Source organism: Scyliorhinus torazame, chromosome 22, assembly GCF_047496885.1.
Source record: "Scyliorhinus torazame isolate Kashiwa2021f chromosome 22, sScyTor2.1, whole genome shotgun sequence".
In the NCBI taxonomy this organism is placed as follows: Eukaryota; Metazoa; Chordata; class Chondrichthyes; order Carcharhiniformes; family Scyliorhinidae; genus Scyliorhinus; species Scyliorhinus torazame.
This window is the reverse complement of record NC_092728.1, coordinates 27,036,938-27,058,215: the sequence shown is the minus strand read 5'-3', so window position 1 is coordinate 27,058,215 and position 21,278 is coordinate 27,036,938. Positions and strand designations below refer to the sequence as shown.

The following is a 21,278-nucleotide window of genomic DNA, read 5'->3' as shown; positions in this document are numbered from 1 at the left end:
CATTCACTTCGATGTGCCCTCCCCCCTCGAAGTGCCTTCGATGCGTGATGCCTCCCTAAGGTTGAAATGGTCGTCAGCACCCAAACATCCCCCTGTCACCATGTTGAGTAGTTGGGGGGGGGGGGAGGGGGGGGAAGCTCCGAACCGCTTAAAAATGAACCTTCCTGCAGGCGCATCCTGTTCCACGCAGGAAAAGGGGGAATTGTTGGCCAAACAAATCATGTCTTCTGCATCCCACAATTCCTGGCAGCTTTGGAGTGTGGGCATACATAGATTACATAGATTACATAGAACATACAGTGCAGAAGGAGGCCATTCGGCCCATCGAGTCTGCACCGACCCACATTAATCCCTCACTTCCACCCTATCCCCGCAACCCAATAACCCCTCCCAACCCTTATGGACACTACGGGCAATTTTTAGCATGGCCAATCCACCTAACCTGCACGTCTTTGGACTGTGGGAGGAAACCGGAGCACCCGGAGGAAACCCACGCAGACACGGGGAGAACGTGCAGACTCCGCACAGACAGTGACCCAGCGGGGAATCGAACCTGGGACCCTGGCGCTGTGAAGCCACAGTGCTATCCACTTGTGCTACCGTGCTGCCCTAAATGCGGGCCAGGTGGCAAACGTTCAGCGCACCGCAAGATCTCAACAAAATTTCAACTGCCCAGTACATCTCTTTTTATTTTGGATGATGAAGGAGGTACACCTATTGGCCCCAGCAGCACCATGAGGTCTTGTGCATCCACCTGATCAACGCCTCGTTCGAGAGCTACCTTCCGCTGCACGCGGCGTTAGCGTGACGATGGAGACCCGCTTGTCATGATATGCAGACGTGCAGATAATGATATACAGCCAGGCAGCTAATGAACACAGAGAACAGGACATGACCAATGAGCAGGCAGGACACTCGGGTGGTATCTCACTATAAAAGGCACGAGGCACTCACACTCCGCCTCTTTCCACTGATGAACATCTACAGAGTGAGTCAGGGTGTACGTACAGTATCACACCGCCAGCACGTGGCTAAGAGCTAGTCTGGTTCAGTCAGACAGAGTAACCACACTGAGGTTAGCAGAGAGTCGAACTCATAGAGAACTGTGCTCAAGGTTCAACAAATCAGATTGAACGAACTTCAAGGTTTGGAGTATCTTTTGGTTAAAGCTGCATCCAGTTGCAGCCTGTGTTATCCCAGAGTACATAACAACACCACTCACCTGGTCTGTGTTATGGGCAGCACGGTAGCACAGTGGTTAGCACAATTGCTTCACAGCTCCGGGGTCCCAGGTTCGATTCCCAGCTTCGGTCACTGTGCGGAGTTTGCACATTCTCTCCGGGAGTGCGTGGGTTTCCTCCGGGTGCTCCGGTTTCCTCCCACAGTCTAAAGATGTGCGGGTTAGGTGGATTGGCCATGGTAAATTGCCCATAGTGTCCAAAATTGCCCTTTGTGTTGGGTGGGGTTATGGGGATTAGGTGGGGTTACTGGGTTATGGGGATAGGGTGGAGGTGTTGACCTTGGGTCGGATGCTCTTTCCAAGAGCCGGTGCAGACTCGATGGGCTGAATGGCCTCCTTCTGCACTGTAAATTCTATGTGTCTTTCTCTTTCCTGCAGAGCATTAAGAGGCATCTGGCCTCGATCAGTGAGCAGCCAGACCTGAGCACCGAGGCCGGGAAAGTGAGAGCGAACATCAAGAAGAATCGCTACAAGGACATCTTGCCCTGTAAGGTCCCTGTGGGTAACCCTGGGCTGGGGTGGGCGGTGGGGGCATGGGTGGCTGAAGAATGGTGAGGGTTGGACATTATCCGGGGTAACGGACATGACCTTGTGTGGGTGGAGGGCTTTTTGGAAACAGGATTGAGATTTCCAAGAGGGTGCAAAATCCGGGTTTGAGGAATGTTGTCCACATGATGTGGACGCCGTGCTTGGTCAAGCTCCAACTCCTCCAGGAGGAGAATAGATTGGTTTGACAATTCTCTCCGTTCTATATTGGCTCCCGTCAAAGGATCCAGACAACAGGTCATTTGTTGAACCCCTCGAGTAATTCTAAACGTATTAACTCCCTCCCTGAGCGGAATCTCTAATTAAGCGACAATTTTCTATTCATTCCCTGAGAGATGGAGCCTCGCTGTTCAGGCCCAGCATTTAATGCCCATCCCTAATTGCCTCTCAAGAAGGTATCTTGAACCGTTGCAGTTCCGTGTGGTGTAGGTACACCCACAGTGCTGTTAGGGAGAGAGTTCCAGGATTTTGACCCAGCGACAGTGAAGGAACGGAGATATATGTCTGCGTGTGTGTGTCTGCGAGTCTGCGGGTGCGTGTGTGTCTGCGGGTGTGTGTGTGTCTGCCGGAGCGTGTGTGGGTGTGTGTGTCTGTGTCTGCACGTGTCCGTATCTGCACGTGTCCGTATCTGCACGTGTGTGTGTGTGAGTCTGTGTGTGTGTGAGTCTGTGTGTGTGTGAGTCTGTGTGTGTCTGTGTGTGTGTGTCTATGTGTGTGTGTCTATGTGTGTGTGTGTCTGTTTGTGTGTGTGTATCTGTGCGTGTGTGTATCTGTGCGTGTGTGTATCTGTGCGTGTGTGTATCTGTGCGTGTGTATCTGTGCGTGTGGGTCTGTGCGTGTGTGTATGTGTGTCTGTGCGTGTGTGTATGTGTGTCTGTGTGTGTGTGTGTGTGTTTGTGCGTGTGTGTCAGCGTGTGTGTATCTGTGCGCGCGTGTCTGTGCGCGCGTGTCTGTGCGCGTGTGTCTGTGCGCGTGTGTCTGTGCGCGTGTGTCTGTGCGCGTGTGTGTGCCTGCGTGTGTATCTGTGTGTGTGTGTGTGTTTCTGAGTGTGTGTCTGTGCGTGTGTGCGTGTGTGTATGTGTGTGTGCATGTGTGTGTGTCTGCGTGTGTGTGTGGCTGTGCGTGTGTGTGTGAATCTCTGTCTCAGAGGCGGGGAACTTTCAGGCGGTGGGTGTTCCCATGGTGTCTGCTGCCCTTGTCCTTCTAGGGGGTGGAGGTGGTGTGTTTGGGCAGCGCAGTCGAAGGAGCCTTGGCGAGTGGCTGCAGTGCACAGAAACACATGCCCATGCATAGACAAACGCACATGCACAGACACACACACACGCACAGACACACACAGCCACACCTTGTCCAACATACAACATAAACATACAAAGTAGCAAAGATCAGTGGGAGACTAGAGAACTGGGAAATCTTTAGGGGGCAACAGAAAGCTACAAAAACAGCTATAAAGAAGAGTAAGCTAAATTATGAGAGTAAACTTGCTCAGAATATAAAAACAGATAGTAAAAGTTTCTACAAATATATAAAACAAAAAAGAGTGGCTAAGGTAAATATTGGTCCTTGAGAGGATGAGAAGGGAGATTTAATAATGGGAGATGAGGAAATGGCTGGGGAACTGAACAGGTTTTTTGGGTCGGTCTTCACAGTGGAAGACACAAATAACATGCCAGTGACTGATGGAAAGGAAGCTATGACAGGTGAGGACCTTGAGAGGATTGTTATCACCAAGGAGGTAGTGATGGGCAAGCTAATGGGGCTAAAGGTAGACAAGTCTCCTGGACCTGATGGAATGCATCCCAGAGTGCTAAAAGAGATGGCTAGGGAAAATTGCAAATGCACTAGTGATAATTGACCAAAATTCACTAGACTCTGGGGTGGTCCCGGCAGATTGGAAATTAGCAAACGTGACACCACTGTTTAAAAAAGGAGGTAGGCAGAAAGAGGGTAATTATAGGCCAGTGAGCTTAACTTCAGTAGCAGGGAAGATGCTGGAATCTATCATCAAGGAAGAAATAGCGAGGCATCTGGATGGAAATTGTCCCATTGGGCAGACGCAGCATGGGTTCATAAAGGGCAGGTCGTGCCTAACTAATTTAGTGGAATTTTTTGAGGACATTAACAGTGCGGTAGATAACGGGGAGCCAATGGATGTGGTATATCTGGATTTCCAGAAAGCCTTTGACAAGGTGCCACACAAAAGGTTGCTGCATAAGATAAAGATGCATGGCATTAAGGGGAAAGTAGTAGCGTGGATAGAGGATTGGTTAATTAATAGAAAGCAACGAGTGGGGATTAATGGGTGTTTCTCTGGTTGGCAATCAGTAGCTAGTGGTGTCCCTCAGGGATCAGTGTTGGGCCCACAACTGTTCACAATTTACATAGATTATTTGGAGTTGGGGACCAAGGGCAATGTGTCCAAGTTTGCAGATGACACTAAGATAAGTGGTAAAGCAAAAAGTGCAGACGATACTGGAAGTCTGCAGAGGGATTTGGATAGGCTAAGTTAATGGGCTAGGGTCTGGCAGATGGAATACAATGTTGACAAATGTAAGGTTATCCATTTTGGTAGGAATAACAGCAAAAGGGATTATTATTTAAATGATAAAATATTAAAACATGCTGCTGTGCAGAGAGACCTGGGTGTGCTAGTGCATGAGTCGCAAAAAATTGGTTTACAGGTGCAACAGGTGATAATGAAGGCAAATGGAATTTTGTCCTTCATTGCTAGAGGGATGGAGTTTAAGACTAGGGAGGTTATGCTGCAATTGTATAAGGTGTAAGTGAGGCCACATCTGGAGTATTGTGTTCAGTTTTGGTCTCCTTACTTGAGAAAGGACATACTGGCACTGGAGGGTGTGCAGAGGAGATTCACTAGGTTAATCCCAGAGCTGAAGGGGTTGGATTACGAGGAGAGGTTGAGTAGACTGGGACTGTACTCGTTGGAATTTAGAAGGATGAGGGGGGATCCTATAGAAACATATAAAATTATGAAGGGAATAGATAGGATAGATGCGGGCAGGTTGTTTCCACTGGCGGGTGAAAGCAGAACTAGGGGGCATAGCCTCAAAATAAGGGGAAGTAGATTTAGGACTGAGTTTAGGAGGAACTTGTGAATCTATGGAATTCCTTGCCCAGTGAAGCAGTAGAGGCTCCTTCATTAAATGTTTTTAAGATAAAGATAGATAGTTTTTTTAAGAATAAAGCGATTAAGGGTTATGGTGTTCGGGCCGGAAAGTGGAGCTGACTTCACAAAAGATCAGCCATGATCTCATTGAATGGCGGAGCAGGCTCGAGGGGCCAGGTGGCCTACTCCTGCTCCTAGTTCTTATGTTCTTGTATATCTCCGTTCCTTCACTGTCACTGGGTCAGAATCCTGGAACTCCCTCCCTAACAGCACTGTGGGTGTACCTACACCACAGGGGGACTGCAGCGGTTCAAGATGGCGGCTCACCCACCACCTTCTCAAGAGGTAATTAGGAATGGTGCTGAACATTGTGCAGTTACCTGCAAACATCCCCAGTCCTTGCCTTATGATGGAAGCAGCTGAAGTTTGTTGTTCGATCCCAGAGGACCCCGTTTTTCTGGCCTAGGGGTTTACCAGTATTACCGGTACTTGACCAAATACCCTGCACTCCCCCACCCTTGCCTTTCCAAGGTAGCACAGTGGTTAGCACTGTGGCTTCACAGCATCAGGGTCCCAGGTTCGATTTCCCGCTGGGTCACTGTCTGTGCGGAGTCTGCACGTTCTCCCCCGTGTCTGCGTGGGTTTCCTCTGGGTGCTCCGGTTTCCTCCCACTTGTCCTGAAAGACGTGCTGTCAGGTGAATTGGACATTCTCAGTTCTTCCTCTGTACACGAACAGGCACCGGAATGTGGCGACTAGGAGCTTTTCACAGTGACTTCATTTGCAGTGTAAGCCTGTTTGTGACAGTGAAGATTATTTTTATTTCACTAAGTAATGCCATGCTTGACGGAGCACCCCTCGTAGTCACAGGTTCAGTGTAGGCCTGAGGCATGCAGGCTGTTTCGAAGGTATGTCAATGGTCTGATAGCACTGAGACTCCAGGTTCAGATGGGAGAACGCTCGTGCCAGAGTTTGATTGATCTGACAGGCTTTCTCTTTCTCTTCAGTTGACCAGACCCGGGTGCCTCTCACGCTGTTCCTGAACGACGGATATTCTGACTATATCAATGCCAACTTTGTGAGGGTAAGTTCCCCTCAGGCCCGTCTGACCAATGGGTTCATCCGGCTCCCGACAGAAGGCCCGGCCTGCGCACTCCAAACTGGATTGGAAAGTCTCAGGGCTCATGTACCAACGTAACTCCGGGAGGCTCCATGTCCGAATCATACCCGGTCTAGGGGGCCTGGGGTTTAGGCCTCAGTGTCAAGGGTCATGGGGACAGAGGAGCAAAGTGGAACATTCAGATCAACCATGATCTTATTGGACGGTGAAGAAGGCTGAAAGGCCTTCCCCTGCTCCGACCTCCTCCGTTCCAAACTAATGTTGGCCCCGGCACTGCTTTGAGGGAGCGCCGCACTGTCCGAGATTCAGCATTGAGGGAGCGCCGCACTGCCGGAGGGTCAGCACTGAGGGAGTGCCATTGGTCGGAGGGTCAGCATTGAGGGAGCGCCGCACTACGGGAGGGTCAGTGCTGAGGGAGCGCCGCACTGTCGGAGGGTCAGCATTGAGGGAGCGCCGCACTGTCCGAGGTTCAGCATTGAGGGAGCGCCGCACTGTCGGAGGTTCAGCATTGAGGGAGCGTCGCACTGTCGGAGATTCAGCATTGAGGGAGCGCCACACTACGGGAGGGTCAGTGCTGAGGGAGCGCCGCACTGCCGGAGGGTCTGCACTGAGGGAGCGCCATGTGGTCGGAGGGTCAGCGCTGAGGGAGCGCTGCACTGTCGGAGGGTCAGTGCTGAGGGAGCGCTGCAGTGTCGGAGGGTCAGCGCTGAGGGAGCGCCGCACTGTCGGATGGTCAGTGCTGAGGGAGCACCGCACTGTCGGAGGGTCAGCGTTGCGGGAGCACCGCACTGTCGGAGGGTCAGTGCTGAGGGAGCGCCGCACTGTCAGAGGGTCGGTGCTAAGGGAGCGCCGCACTGTCAGAGGGTCAGTGCTGAGGGAGCGCCGCACTGTCGGAGGGTCACTGCTGAGGGAGCGCCGCACTGTCGGAGGGTCGGTGCTGAGGAAGCGCTGGACTGTCGAAGGGTCAGTACTGAGGGAGCGTTGCACTGTCGGAGGGTCAGTGCTGAGGGAGCGCCGCACTGTCGGAGAGTTAGTGCTGAGGGAGCGCCGCACTGTCGGAGGGTCAGTGCTGAGGGAGTGCCGCACTGTCGGAGGGTCAGTGCTGAGGGAGCGCCGCACTGTCGGAGGGTCAGTGCTGAGGGAGCGCCGCACTGTCGGAGAGTCAGCGCTGAGGGAGCGCCGCACTGTCGGAGGGTCAGTGCTGAGGGAGCGCCGCACTGTCGGAGGGTCAGTGCTGAGGGAGCGCCGCACTGTCGGAGAGTCAGCGCTGAGGGAGTGCCGCACTGTCGGAGGGTCAGTGCTGAGGGAGCGCCGCACTGTCGGAGAATTAGTGCTGAGGGAGCGCCACACTGTCGGAGGGTCAGCGCTGAGGGAGTGCCGCACTGTCGGAGAGTCAGCGCTGAGGGAGTGCCGCACTGCCGGAGGGTCAGCGCTGAGGCAACGGCGCACTGTCGGGATGTCCTGTGCTGGTAGAGTTTGGAATGATGTATTTTCTGTTCCATACTGTGTAGGGGATTGATGGAGAGCGGTATTACATCGCCACCCAGGGACCGTTGGCACACACTGTCGTGGATTTCTGGAGAATGATCTGGGAGTTTGATGTTAAGGTGAAGGGTCAGGACCAACCTCGCCTTTGGTGTCGGTCACCTCCTTTCTATTGTCCCCGCCCACCGAGGGGCGCACACAGGCACCGACACTCTCAGGCTGTGGCTCGCACATGCCCTTACGCGCGCCCCCTCCCTAGCGCGCATACGCACCCCCTCCCTCATGTGTGCCCCCCCTCCCTTTGTGTGAGCGTGCCCCCCTCCCTCACACGTCCCCCTCACACGTGCACCCACTCCCTCGTGCGTCCACACACACCCCCCTCGCATGCGTGCCTGAGCCACGCGCTCCCTCTCACCCGCACGCCCCCACTTGCATGCACGCCCTCTCTCTTGTCTGCCTCTCTCGCCCATGCTGCCCCAGGCCCGTGCTCACACAACACTCGCGCTGACAAGTCACAAGATGCTCGCGCTGACGATGCACACATGCCGACTCGCGTACACACACTTTTGCAAACACACACACTTGCGCGTGGCTCCTCTTTCTCATACACGCGAGCCCTCTTTCTCAAACATGCGCGCCCTCTCTCTCACGTGGCACTCTCTCTCTCACGTGGCCCTCTCTCTCTCACGTGGCCCTCTCTCTCTCACGTGGCCCTCTCTCTCACACCCACTCTCTCTTGCATGCGTCCTCTCTTAGGTGCGCCCACTCTCTCTCTCTCAGGCGCACCCTCTCTCTCTCAGGCGCACCCCCTCATGCACACCCTCTCTCACACGTGACCTCTTTCACGCGCATGCCCTCTCTCGCGTGCGCCTTCTCTATCCCCCTCTCTCGCGTGCCCTCTCTCTCGCGTGCCCACTCTCTCGCGTGCCCTCTCTCTCGCGTGCCCTCTCTCTCGCGTGCCCTCTCTCTCGAGTTGCCTCTCTCTCGCGTGGCCTCTCTCTCGCGTGCCCTCTCTCTCGCGTGCCCTCTCTCTCTCGCGTGCGCTCTCTCGTGTGCCCTCTCTCTCGCGTACCCTCTCTCTTGCGCGCACCCTCTCTTGCGCGCGCCCTCCCTCTCTTGCGTGCACCTTCTCTCTCGCCCTCTCTCTCTCGGCACGCGCCCCGTTCTCTACCTCTCGTGTGCCCTCTCTCTCGCGTGCCCTCTCTCTCGCGTGCGCCCTCTCTCTAGCTCACGCACACCCTCTCGTGCGCACCCTCGCTCCCTCAGGCCCATGTGTCCCCTCACTCGCGTGTCCCCCCCCCTCCCCCCTACGCAGTCACAGTCAGTCTCACTCTCGCACACTCCCTCTCCGTTACGACACCCTGGGCTGGTCCTCCGTCAATTCCAGCCCAACTCGTCCCGGAGTCACAACACAAGTTGTTAGAACCAATAATTATTAGAAAAATAAGTCTTTGGTCCTTGGTTGTCCAATAATTACAGTCACCAGGTTTGTAAATTTAAACTCAATTACTGTTTATTCATAACAAAAACTACAATGAAATAAGCAGCAAATACAACTTGTTAACTATATCTAATTCCTAGTTCCCACATTAATTCTCCCCCCCCCCCCCCCCCACACACACACTCTCTCTACACACACAAGACAGACAAACACAGAGGATGAAAGGGGTTAAAAAAAACATAAGTAAGAGGGGAAAAAAAGTCCTTGTTTGAGATGGTTGTTTCCAGCATCTTCATCCTTTTGAAATTCTCCAAGGCTTTACTGTAGATTCGTTCAGGTCTCGGTCATTTCAGAAACACAACTCTCACAACCTTTCTGGGGAGAGAGAGAAAGAGAGAACAGATTCTTGTCTTTGTCTGCAGCCTAATGGTTGCCCTGTAGATTCATTCATCCGGATTCTCTGCAATTCCAGAAATACAGCACTCCCAGCCTTTCTGGAGAAACCACGGAGGAGAGAGAGTCGTTCCTTGTGCTTCCAGGAGTCAAACCGAGCTCCTTGGGACTCTGAAGATCATTCCATTGTGTTGGGATCCAATCGCCACCTGTTACCGGGCAGAGTATGACCTTTTGGGCCAATTCATTGGCTCAGCCAGTCAAACTGAGTCCCTCTCCATCTCTCTCTGGTGCCGGAAGGTCTGAAGCTCCTGTTCAAACTAGCAGAGACCAGCAGAGTGTTCTCTCCTGTAACTTCTGAATTCCTCGCACTCTCTGCTGCTTGACTTAAAGACACATGCCCATTAATCACCCATGGATCCAAAATGATAACGGCAAAATTAAAGAAAGGGTAATAAGGCAATAAAAAAGAAGGAGTCTTGCATCTCTTAATTTCATGGAAAGATTTCCAAGTTAATTTGTGGTGGGTATTTCAAAGTTTTCAGCGAGTTTCGCCACTGTTATTGGTCACTTTTTGGGGCCCTGGGGGTTTTCTCACCGAGTTAGTCCACACTTCCGAGTTTTTTTTCAGCGCTGGGGAGCTGAACTCCGAGATCGGGCTGCCATACTGAAAATGTGACCCTGTCTCTCAGTGAGCTTGTGGGTCCATCCCCCTCCCCCACCCACCCATCGGCAATATCACCCCCCCACACATACATACACCAACACGGGCATTAGCCCACCCCCACCCCAAGTGAGGACATACCGCTGTGGAGTCCCTGTGTGTCCCACCCCCCCAACCCCACTCCAGGACCCCCCCCCCCATATCATTTCAAACTACCTCTCCACCCCTCCTTTCATGTGCATGTCCTCGGCTCGGGGCCCTGACCCTTGGCAGTGCCATCATCCACCCTTGCACTGGCACCCAGGCAATGCTCCTGACTGCCAGGCAGTGCCAACGTGCCCGCGGACAGGGAGATCCCCCGCCCGGGGGCTGTTCCGCCTGGTTCAGGACTGAATGGCGTCCAGTTGCAGCCTCGCTGGGGAGGCTGGTATGGCCCCAGGAGGCCGGTAGATCCTGAAGAAGCGCACCTAAAAATCTACTGAGGCAGGCACCGCTTGGTCACGCCCCGTTTGAGCCCCCTTCAGATTCCGTCACCTCGCGGGACTTGGGCAGATCCCGCGAGGCATGAAGGCTGCTGCGAAGCCCGCAAGAAGCATCTCCCGCGATCTACTGGCCCGAGCGCAACCCGGTCACAAAATCGCACACTCTCTCTCTAAGTCTGTCCCCCTCTCTCTCTGTCTCCCTCCCCATCATCTCTTCTCCTCCTCCCTCGTCTCTCTCCCTCGTCATCTCTTCCCCTCCACCCTCGCCTCTCCCCCCCCCTCGCCTCTTTCCCCCCCTCCCTCTCCTCGCTCGCTCTCACCATCTCTCTCCCTCCCCTCTCCCCCACCACGCTCTTTCTCTCTACCACTCTCTATCTTGATGAATCATGTCTTCTCCACTCTTCAAAGGTTTCCCGCCCCACTGCCGCCCATGTCAATCCAGCCAGCACTGCGAAGCCATGCCTGGGGGAGGGAAGGAGGGGAGAATTCCTGAGGGGAATGAGGGGGGTAGGAGAGAGCGGACGGATATTCCGCAGGCTGGTCAAAGAACATTCTAGCGTGGGACGTGTCTCCTGCGAACCAAGTACCCCCCCCCCCCCCCGCCCTCCACAGTCCGCTCAGACCTCGGCAGCCATGTTGGGCCTCAAAAGCACAACCGCTTAACCCCCCCTTCCCTTGTATTTCAGGTGGTCGTCATGGCGTGCCGGGAATTTGAGGTTGGGAAGGTAAGTGAAGGGGAGGCAGTTCTATATGGGGAAAGTGGGGGCGGATGGAGATGATGTAAGGTATGCTTGACCCTGCGTACAGTATTTAACGATATCAGGGGAGGTACCGGAATATCCAGTCATGGTCACTTTGGGGGGGGGGGGCTGTGGGATCTTGCTCAGTGGAAATTGTCATTGCCCCCCCCCCCCCCGCATATCGCTCGGCCGCATTTCCAACCGTGATGGCGGCTCGCGAAAAACAAATCTCTCTGTTTGGCCACCAATGGTTTTTGGATATATTCTGTCTGCAGAGGGGAGAATCCCACAGAGTTACCACGGTGGGAGTGTTTGATGGGGAATCATCAAAATCACAGTGCAGAAGGAGGCCATTCGGCCCATCGAGTCTGCACCGGCCCTTGGAAAGAGCACCCTACTTAAGCCCACACCTCCCCATAATCCGGCAACCCAATAACCCCACCTAACCTCTTGGACACTAAGGACAATTTATTGTGGACAATCCACCTACCCTCTGGAGAGAGAACACCAGAGCACCTGGAGGAAACCCACACACGCACAGGGAGGAAGGACAAACTCCTTACAGACAGTCATCTGAGGCCGGAATTAACCCGGGTCCCTGGAGCCGTGAGGCAGCAGTGCTAACCACTGTGCCACCGTGCCAAACACAGTGTAAGGATTGCTTTACTCTGTATCCAACCCCGGGCTGTACCTGTCCTGGGAGTGTTTGATGGGGACAGTGTAGAAGGAGCTTTACTCTGTATCTAACCCCGTGCTGTCCCTGTCCTGGGAGTGTTTGATGGGGACAGTGTAGAAGGAGCTTTACTCTGTATCTAACCCCGTGCTGTCCCTGTCCTGGGAGTGTTTGATGGGGACAGTGTAGAAGGAGCTTTACTCTCGATCTAACTCCATGGTGTACCTGTCCTGGGAATGTTTCATGGGAACAGTGTAGAGGGATCTTTACTCTGTATCTAACCCCATGGTGTACCTGTCCTGGGAATGTTTGATGGGAACAGTGTAGAGGGAGCTTTACTCTCGATCTAACCCCGTGGTGTACCTGTCCTAGGGGTGTTTGATGGGAACAGTGTAGAGGGAGCTTTACTCTGTATCTAACCCCGTGCTGTACCTGTCCTGGGAGTGTTTGATGGGGACAGTGTAGAGGGAGCTTTACTCTGTATCTAACCCTGTGCTGTACCTGTCCTGGGAGTGTTTGATGGGGACAGTGTAGAGGGAGCTTTACTCTGTATCTAACCCCGCGCTGTAACTGTCCTGGGAGTGTTTGATGGGGACAGTGTAGAGGGAGCTTTACTCTGTATCCAACCCCGGGCTGTACCTGTCCTGGGAGTGTTTGATGGGGAGCTTTTTTCGAGAACGTCAGGATGTGTGGGGCAGTATCTGAGTGGGGCCTGGCCTTAGGTCACATTGCCTCTCTTTCTCTCCCTGATGCACTATCAATTACGACGAGATGAGAGTAGAATGCAATTGAGGCTTTATTACAGAGGTGTGTGGCCTCCTACAGCAGCTTACGAAATGGCTGCTGTTCGGCGAGCACACATTTATACTCCGCCTATTGGGCGGAGCCAGCAGGCAGGGATCTACCCCCGTACCTGTCGTACAGGGGCCTTACCGTAATACCCTCGTATGCAGTATGTACAATACAACAGTGGTGACTACCACATTCACCCCCTGTTAAATTTGAGTCCAGCGGGGGTGGTGGAAAACTATATACAAAAAGAATGGTTTTAAAATTACAGAGGTTACAAATTTAGACGATCGGGCGCATTGATCTGTCATTGAGAGCGCCGCAGTGCTGGTGGCGACTCGGGCTAATGCTTGATCTTCAGTGACTCCGGGAGTGTGTCGAAATCCTCTTCATCCCCGGGTGGGAGCAAGGGGAGGACGGATTGTCCTGGAGCGGGGGCTGTGGTGGGGTGCGCCGGAGTAGGGGAGGGTGGCGCCGGGAGAGGGGGGGGGGTGGGGAGAGACCCGGGGGGGGTGGGCAGCTGGTGCCAGACCCCTGAGGGAGACTGTGTCTTGGCGGCCGTTGGGGTACGCTACGTAGGCGTACTGCGGGTTCGCATGGAGTAGCTGTACCCTCTCAACCAACGGGTCCGCATTGTGGAGCCGCACGTGCTTGCGGAGGAGAACGGGTCCTGGAGCTGCCAGCCACGTTGGGAGCGAAACCCCGGAGGTGGACTTCCTGGGGCCGCGGTGCACAGGAGCAACCGAATGGAGTGAAGTGCGTCAGGGAGGACCTCCTGCCAGCGGGAGGCCGGGAGATTTCTGGACCGTTAGGCCAGCTGGACGGCCCTCCAGACCGTCCCATCCCCCTTCTCCACCTGCCCGTTTCCCCGGGGGTTGTAGCTGGCCGTCCTGCTCGAGACAATGCCCCTGTTGAGCAGGTACTGGCGCAGCTCATCGCTCATAAATGAGGATCCCCGGTCGCTGTGGATGTAGGCGGGGAAACCTGTTGCTAACATGCATACATTCTACTTAATAAACTATCTCTACAACTAACAGGCCTACACTTAGCTTTGGACTGGCCCACCGGGTCAGGGGAACAAATGGCCTTTCGTTCGATTCTGAGTCTGTAGGATTCAAAAGCTGGTATGGACTGGTAGATAGGAGCGCCTATCTCGTAGCGAGCGTTGACTGGAGACTTACTTGGTTGGTGTGGCAGCTTGGGCAGTTCACTCAAGGGTTGATTCGCTGCTGAGTGACCCTGTCAAGAAGGACGATTTGAACTTGGGGGCTCTACTTTATAGTCCCGGGGGCTTCCCGCCGTTCGGGGCAGACCCCGTACCTGGTTCCGAGTGATTGGACTGCGTTTCGATCACTTGGATCGATTTCTCCAATACTGGAGTTGTTCCCTGATCGCTGGGCGGTCCCTGAGTGTCCGTTGGCCTTCCTTTGTCTTGGCTCCTGCTGGCGCCGAGGAGTCTGGCTTGGCCTTATTCACCTTAAATGTTTCAATTGTGCCGGGGATCGCTCATTACTATGCAGATGGCTGCTGGTTTCGGTGCTGTCTGGGCTTTTGCAAGTTCTAATACACAGGATTTCTGCACTTGCTGGTTTTTGCCTGTGTTGGCTGAATTTCCCTGCAGCCTTTGCGGATCTCCATTTTAAGTCGGGAAGTGGCCAACCCAGGTGGCTACAAACCTAAAAGAGCGAAATGGTGTTGAGTCCTTTGATGACGGTGGCAGGCGTCATATCGGGGCATGGGACAGCGAAGGGGAATTGGGAATACTCGTCGACCACATTTAAGAAAGTACGTGTTGCGGTTGGTGGAGGGGAGGGCCCTTTGAAGTCCACGCTGAGACGTTCAAAGGGGCGGGAGGCCTTCACCAGGTGCGCACGGTCTGGCCGGTAGAAGTGCGGCTTACACTCCGCGCAGACCTGGCAGTCTCTGGTGATAGCCGTGACTTCCTCGATGGAGTAGGGCAGATTGCAGACCTTAATGAAGTATTAAAAGCGGGTGTGGTGGTATGTATTAGGAGTAGTACAGTACCTGTGATGCCGAGAGGCTATTGGTAGACAGACACTGGGTCCTGGTTGGAACTGCCGCCTGCTGGCTCCACCCAGCAAGGCGGAGTATAAGAGCCCGGGTTCTCCCAGCAGCTGCATTCTGTAACTGAGCTGCTGGGGAACAAGTCTGCATAATAAAGCCTCGATTGACTTCATCACTTCTTGACTTGTGAGTAATTGTTGTGCTACAATTTATTAAGCAGACTTAAAAAGACTGTGGAGCTCCGGATCGCCCCAGAGTGTCTTCGAATCAGCCCTCATGCAGCAAACTCGGCGGCCGTGTTTAAACACTGGCTAGCATGCTTCGAAGGTTACCTTCGATCGGCCCCCGGCCGGACCACGGAAGACCAGAAAATGCAGGTCCTACATTCCAGGGTGAGCTCGGAGATCTACACGCTCATCGAAGACGCGGAGGATTTCCCGACGGCGCTCACCATGCTGAAAGGAGTCTACATTCGGCCCATAAACTAGGTCTACGCACGCCACCAACTCGCGACGAGACGGCAAATCCCCAGAGAATCGCTAGACGAGTTCTACAGCGCGCTGTTGATATTGGGAAGGAACTGCAACTGCCCGTTGGTGAGTGCAAATGAGCATACGGAGCTCCTAATCAGGGATGCTTTTGTGGCAGGTATGACCTCTTCTCAAATTCGCCAGAGGCTGCTAGAGAGAGACTCGTTAGGACACAGAGGCACGGGCCCTTGCGGCCTCCCTCGACGTGGCCTCACAAAATGCCTGTGCATACGGCCCCGACCACGCGGCAGCCCCTTGGGCTCCATGGACCCCCGTTGCGACCGACTCCCCGGCACCCCCCACACCCCCGCAAGCCTGCGCGGCCAGAGCACCAGACCATCCGGGTGGGCCCCGGTGCTATTTTTGCAGACTGGCGAAACAACCCTGGCAGCGCTGCCCGGCCCACTCATCTATCTGTAAAAGCTGCGGCAAAAAGGGGCACTACTCAGTGGTGTGCCAGTCCCGGGGGGTCGCCGCTATCTCCGGGGGAGAACGGGGACAGCAGACTCAACCCCCCCAACAAACCATGTGCGGCCCGCGGGCGCCGCCATTTTGGGTCCCGGACACCACGCGGGGAGGATGGGCGCCGCCATCTTGTGACCCCCCGGCCACGTGCGATTCATGGGGGTGGCCATTTTGTCTGCCCCCGACCGCGTGCGATCCATGGATGCCGCCATCTTGGCTGATAGCCAAGGACCCCAGCATAGACGGCTCCACGGGGCCTGAAGAAAACGCCCCGATGCAACAACCACGACTGGCTTCGGTGACACTGGACCAATCGCAGCCCTGGACGCTCCAAAAGACAACAACAACGGTGCCGGTCAACGGGTACGAAACGCCATGTCTGATCGACTCTGGGAGCACGGAAAGTTTTATCCACCCGGATACGGTAAGACGCTGTTTTCTTTCAATCCACCCGAGTACCCAAAAGATTTTCCTGGCAGCGGGATCCCATTCCGTAGAGATCAAAGGGTTCTGCATCGCGAACCTAACGGTGCAAGGGAGGGAGTTTAAGAAATAATAAAGCTTTATGTCCTCCCCCACCTTTGCGCTCCCACTCTCTTAGGGTTAGATTTCCAATGTAACCTCCAGAGCCTAACGTTCCAATTCGGCGGCCCAATACCCCCACTCACTATCTGCAGCCTCGCGACCCTCAAGGTTGAACCGTCTTCCTTGTTTGCGAACCTCACCCAGGATTGCAAACCCGTTGCCACTAGGAGCAGACGGTACAGCGCCCAGGATCGAACGTTTATCCGGTCTGAAGTCCAGCGGCTGCTGAAGGAAGGCATAATCCAGGCCAGCAATAGTCCCTGGAGAGCCCAGGTGGTATTTGTGAAGACCGGGGAGAAGCAGAAGATGGTCGTAGACTATAGTCAGACCATCAACAGGTACACGCAGCTAGATGCGTACCCACTCCCCCGCATATCCAGCATGGTGAATCGGATTGCACAGTACAAAGTCTTTTCCACCGTGGACCTCAGGTCCGCCTACCACCAGCTCCCCATCCGCTCGAGCGACCGCAAGTACACCGCCTTCGAGGCAGACGGGCGGCTCTACCATTTTTTTAAGGGTCCCATTTGTATCGTCCCGGAAAGCTGAACGAGCCGCCCGATGCCCTATCCCGCGGCACATGTGCCAACGCACAAGTAGACCGCCTCCAAGCCCTCCACGAGGACCTCTGCCACCCCGGGGTCACTCGATTCTACCATTTTGTGAAGTCCCGCAACCTCCCCTACTCCATCGAGGAGGTCAGGACCGTCACCAGGGACTGCCAAATCTGCGTAGAGTGCAAGCCACACTTTTTCAGGCCGGATAGAGCGCACCTGATAAAGGCTTCCCGTCCCTTTGAACGCCTCAGTTTGGATTTCAAAGGCGCCCTCCCCTCCACCGACCGCAACGCGTACTTCCTAAATGTGGTGGACGAAGACTCCCGTTTCCCTTTCGCCATCCCCTGTCGCGACATGACAGCGGCCACTCCTTAGAGCCCTCTGCACCATCTTTACACTGTTCGGTTTCCTCGCGTACATCCATAGCGACAGGGGGTCCTCCTTCATGAGCGACGAACTGCGTCAATTCCTGCTCAGCAAGGGCATTGCTTCGAGCAGGACGACCAGTTACAACCCCTGGGGGAATGGTCAGGTAGAGAGGGAGAACTGCACGGTCTGGAAGACCGTCCTACTGGCCCTACGGTCCAGAAATCTCCCAGTTTCCCGTTGGCAGGAAGTCCTCCCGGACGCCCTCCACTGCATCCGGTCGCTGCTGTGTACCACCACTAATCAAACGCCTCACGAGTGCCTCCTTGTCTTCCCTAGGAAGTCCTCCTCCGGAACGTCGCTGCCGTCCTGCCTGGCAGCCCCAGGACCCATCTTGCTCCGAAAGCATGTGCGGGCGCACAAATCGGACCCGTTGGTCGAGAGGGCTCGCCTTCTCCACGCAAACCCTCAGTACGCCTACGTGGCGTACCCCGACGGCCAACAGGACATGGTCTCCCTGAGGGACCTGGCGCCCGCCGGAACCACACACACACCCCCAACACCAATCACCCCCTCCCTCCCACCGGCGCACCCCACGACCGTTCCCTTCCCGGGTGGATCAGTCCTCCACCCGTGCCCACCCAGGAGTAAAGAAACAGGGACGAACAGCGCAACGCTCCCAGAGACGACAGTGCCCGAGCCAGCACCTGCACCACCACCGGGGCTGAGGCGATCGACAAGGACGACCAGGGCACCCGCTCGACTCGTGGAATCCGTGTGACAAAAATCTGTAAATAATTCTGACAAAACCTGTAAATAGTTAACTGTTGGGCTAAATGCATAGCCACTGTATGAAAATAGTTCCAGGACCAGCTTTGTAAACCCCTACCACCATGTGACCCACCACCCCGCCGGGTTACTTTTTAACAAGTGGTGAATGTGGTGGTATGTATTAGGGGTAGTACGGTACCTGTGATGCCGAGAGGCTATTGGTAGACAGACACTGGGTCCTGGTTGGATCTGCCGCCTGCTGGCTCCACCCAGCAAGGCGGAGTATAAGAGCCCGGGTTCTCCCAGCAGCTGCATTCTGTAACTGAGCTGCTGGGGAACAAGTCTTGCTTAATAAAGCAAAATAAAGTGACTTCATCACTTCTCGACTCGTGAGTAATTGTTGCGCTACAGCGGGTGATTCCCGGGTGACCGAGATCGTCGTGCAGGGCCTGGAGTCGGTCCACTTGTGCGCTGGCACATGTACCTCCGGTCAGGGCATCGGGGGGCTCGTTGAGCTTACCGGGGTGATACAAAATCTCATAATTGTAGGTGGAGAGCTCGATCCTCCACCTCAAGATTTTATCATTTTTGATCTTGCCCCGCTGTGTATTATTAAACATGAAGGCAACCGACCGTTGGTCAGTGAGGAGAGTGAATCTCCTGCCGGCCAGGTAATGCCTCCAATGTCACACAGCTTCAACGATTACTTGGGCCTCCTTTTCGATGGAGGAGTGCCAAATTTCGGAGGCATGGAGGGTGCGGGAAAAGAATGCCACGGGCCTGCCTGGTTGTGGGTGGCAGCCGGAGCGACGACTGATGCATCGCTCTCGACTTGGAAGGGGAGCGTCTCGTCGACCGCGTGCATCATCGCCTTGGCGATGTTGGCCTTGATACGGTTGAAGACCTGGTGAGCCTCGGCCGCCAGTGGGAAAACGGTGGATTGAATGAGTGGGCGGGCCTTGTCCGCATAGTTAGGGACCCACTGGGCGTCGTATGAGAAGAACCCCAGGCAGCGTTTGAGGGCCTTGGGGCAGTGGGAGAGGGGGAGTTCCATGAGGGGGCGCATGCGACCGTGGTCGGGCCCTAGAACTCCGTTCTGAACCACATGGGTGGCTAATCGGTTTGTGCTGAACACACACTTCTCCTTGGTGTAAGTGAGGTTGAGGAGTGTGGCGGTGTGGAGAAATTTGGAAATGTTAGCGTCGTGGCCCTGCTGGTCGTGGCCGCAGATGGTGACATTGTCCAGGTACGGGAAAGTGGCTCGCAGCCCGTACCGGTCAACCATTCGGTCCATCTCCCGTTGGAAGACTGGTGACGCCGAAGGGAACCCTAAGGAAATGGTAAAGGCGGCCGTCTGCTTCAAACGCAGTGTATGGGCGGGCCGCCTTGCGGATATGAAGCTGGTGGTAGGCAGATTTCAGGTCCACTGTCGAGAAGACCCGGTACTGTGCAATCTGATTGACCATATCAGATATGCGTGGGAGGGGGTACGCGTCGAGCTGCGTGTATCGATTGATGGTCTGACTGTAGTCAACGACCATCCTGTTTTTCTCCCATGTTTTCACCACTACCACTTGGGCTCTCCGGGGGCTGTTGCTGGCCTCGATGATGCCTTCCCGCAGCAGCCGCTGGACCTCAGACCTGATGAAGGTCCTGTCCTGGGCGCTGTACCATCTGCTGCTGGTGGCGACGGGTTTGCAATCCAGAATGAGGTTTGCAAATAGGGAAGGCGGGTCGACCTTAAGGGTCGCGAGGCCACAAACAGTAAGGGGTGGTAGGGGCCCGCCGAATTTCAGGTTTAGGCTCTGGAGGTTGCACTGGAAGTCCAGGCCGAGTAGTAGTGCAGCGCAGAGGTTGGGGAGGACGTAGAGCCGGAAGCCGCTGAACTCTATGCCCTGGACGGTGAGGGTGGCGATGCAGTACCCCCAGATCGCCACTGAGTGGGATTCAGAGGCCAGGGAGATTCTTTGGTTAGCGGGGTGTACCGCGAGGGAGCAGCGTCTTACCGCATCCAGGTGGATGAAACTCTCAGTGCTCCCGGAGTCCAGAAGGCAGGATATCTCGTGCCCGTCGACCTTCACCTTTGCCGAAGCGGTCGCGAGGTTGTGCGGTGGGGACTGGTTGATCGTGACCGAGGCGAGACGCGGCTGGTCGTCAGCGGTTGCAGGCGATGAGTGGCCCGATAAGATGCCCGACGGGCAGGGGTCCTGAGGCGGGTAAGGTGGCGGCGCCCACAGGCCGCACCTGTCCTGGGGCAGGCTAGATGGCGACGCCCTCGGGCCGTACGTGTCCTGGGGCAGGCAAGATGGCGGTGCCCATTGGTTCTGAGGCAAGCAAGATGGCGGCGCCAACGGGCCGCATGTGTTGTGAGTGGAACAAGATGGCGGCACCCACGGGCCTCACGTGGTCTGTGGAGAGGAAGGTGGCGGCGCCCACTGGCCGCACGTGGGGAGTGCCGGGACAATAGCGGCGATTGAGCGGGCCCGGCTCACTGCAGCGAAATGTCCCTTCTTGCCACAGGCCTTGCAGAGCGCGCTCCGCGCCGGGCAGCGCTGCCGGGGGTGTTTCGTCTGTCCGCAGAAATAGCACTTGGGTCCCCCGGGGTTGGTTGGCTGCCGTGCGGCGCAGGAGTGGGGTTGGCTGGGGGCGGTCGCTGATGGGGTCCACAATGGGGTGGCCACTGGCGGAGTCCACAATGCACGGGGGGGTGGGCCGTGCGGTCGGGGGCATAAGCCTGTATGTTGCGTGAGACGACCGTGAGCGAGAGCGCTAGTTTCTTGGTTGCCGCGAGGTCAAGCGTGGCCCCTTCTACGAGGCGCTGGCGGATGTAGTCAGACCCTATTCCCGTAATGAACGCGTCTCTCATTAGCAGGTTCGAATGTTCAGTGGCCGAAACGGCCTGGCAATCACAGTCTCTCACCAGGGCGAGCAGGGCACGCCAGAAATCTTCCACAGACTCGTGACCGAGGCGAGACGCAGCTGGTCGTCAGCGGTTGCAGGTGATGAGCAGCCCGATAAGATGCCGATGGGCAGGGGTCCTGAGGCGGAAGTTGGTGCCACGTGGATAAGAGGTGCCTGGCGTAGATTTTGTTGGTCTGCTGAGCGTAATTCTCCTTCAGTAACACCATGGTCTCTGTGTAGATAGGCACGTTCTGGACGAGGGGAAAAACATTGGAGCTCAGCCACGTGTACAGAATCTGGAGCTTCTGTGCTTCTGGGATTGGGTCTGGCGCAGACCCGATGTATGCTTCAAAGCAAGCTAGCCAATGTTGGAAGTCCT

At 55.4% G+C, this 21,278-nt stretch overlaps 1 protein-coding gene across 1 annotated transcript in view; it reads left to right on the top strand.

Annotated features, from left to right (window-relative positions):
- ptpn18 (protein tyrosine phosphatase non-receptor type 18) overlaps window positions 1–21,278 on the top strand; it is a 391,917-nt gene that overhangs the window by 36,816 nt on the left and 333,823 nt on the right. Inside the window, exons 2-5 of the mRNA XM_072487997.1 lie at window positions 1,619–1,727; window positions 5,920–5,996; window positions 7,544–7,639; window positions 11,184–11,222. Coding sequence (XP_072344098.1) covers window positions 1,619–1,727; window positions 5,920–5,996; window positions 7,544–7,639; window positions 11,184–11,222 — 321 coding nt within the window. The remainder of the gene's footprint in view (window positions 1–1,618; window positions 1,728–5,919; window positions 5,997–7,543; window positions 7,640–11,183; window positions 11,223–21,278) is intronic.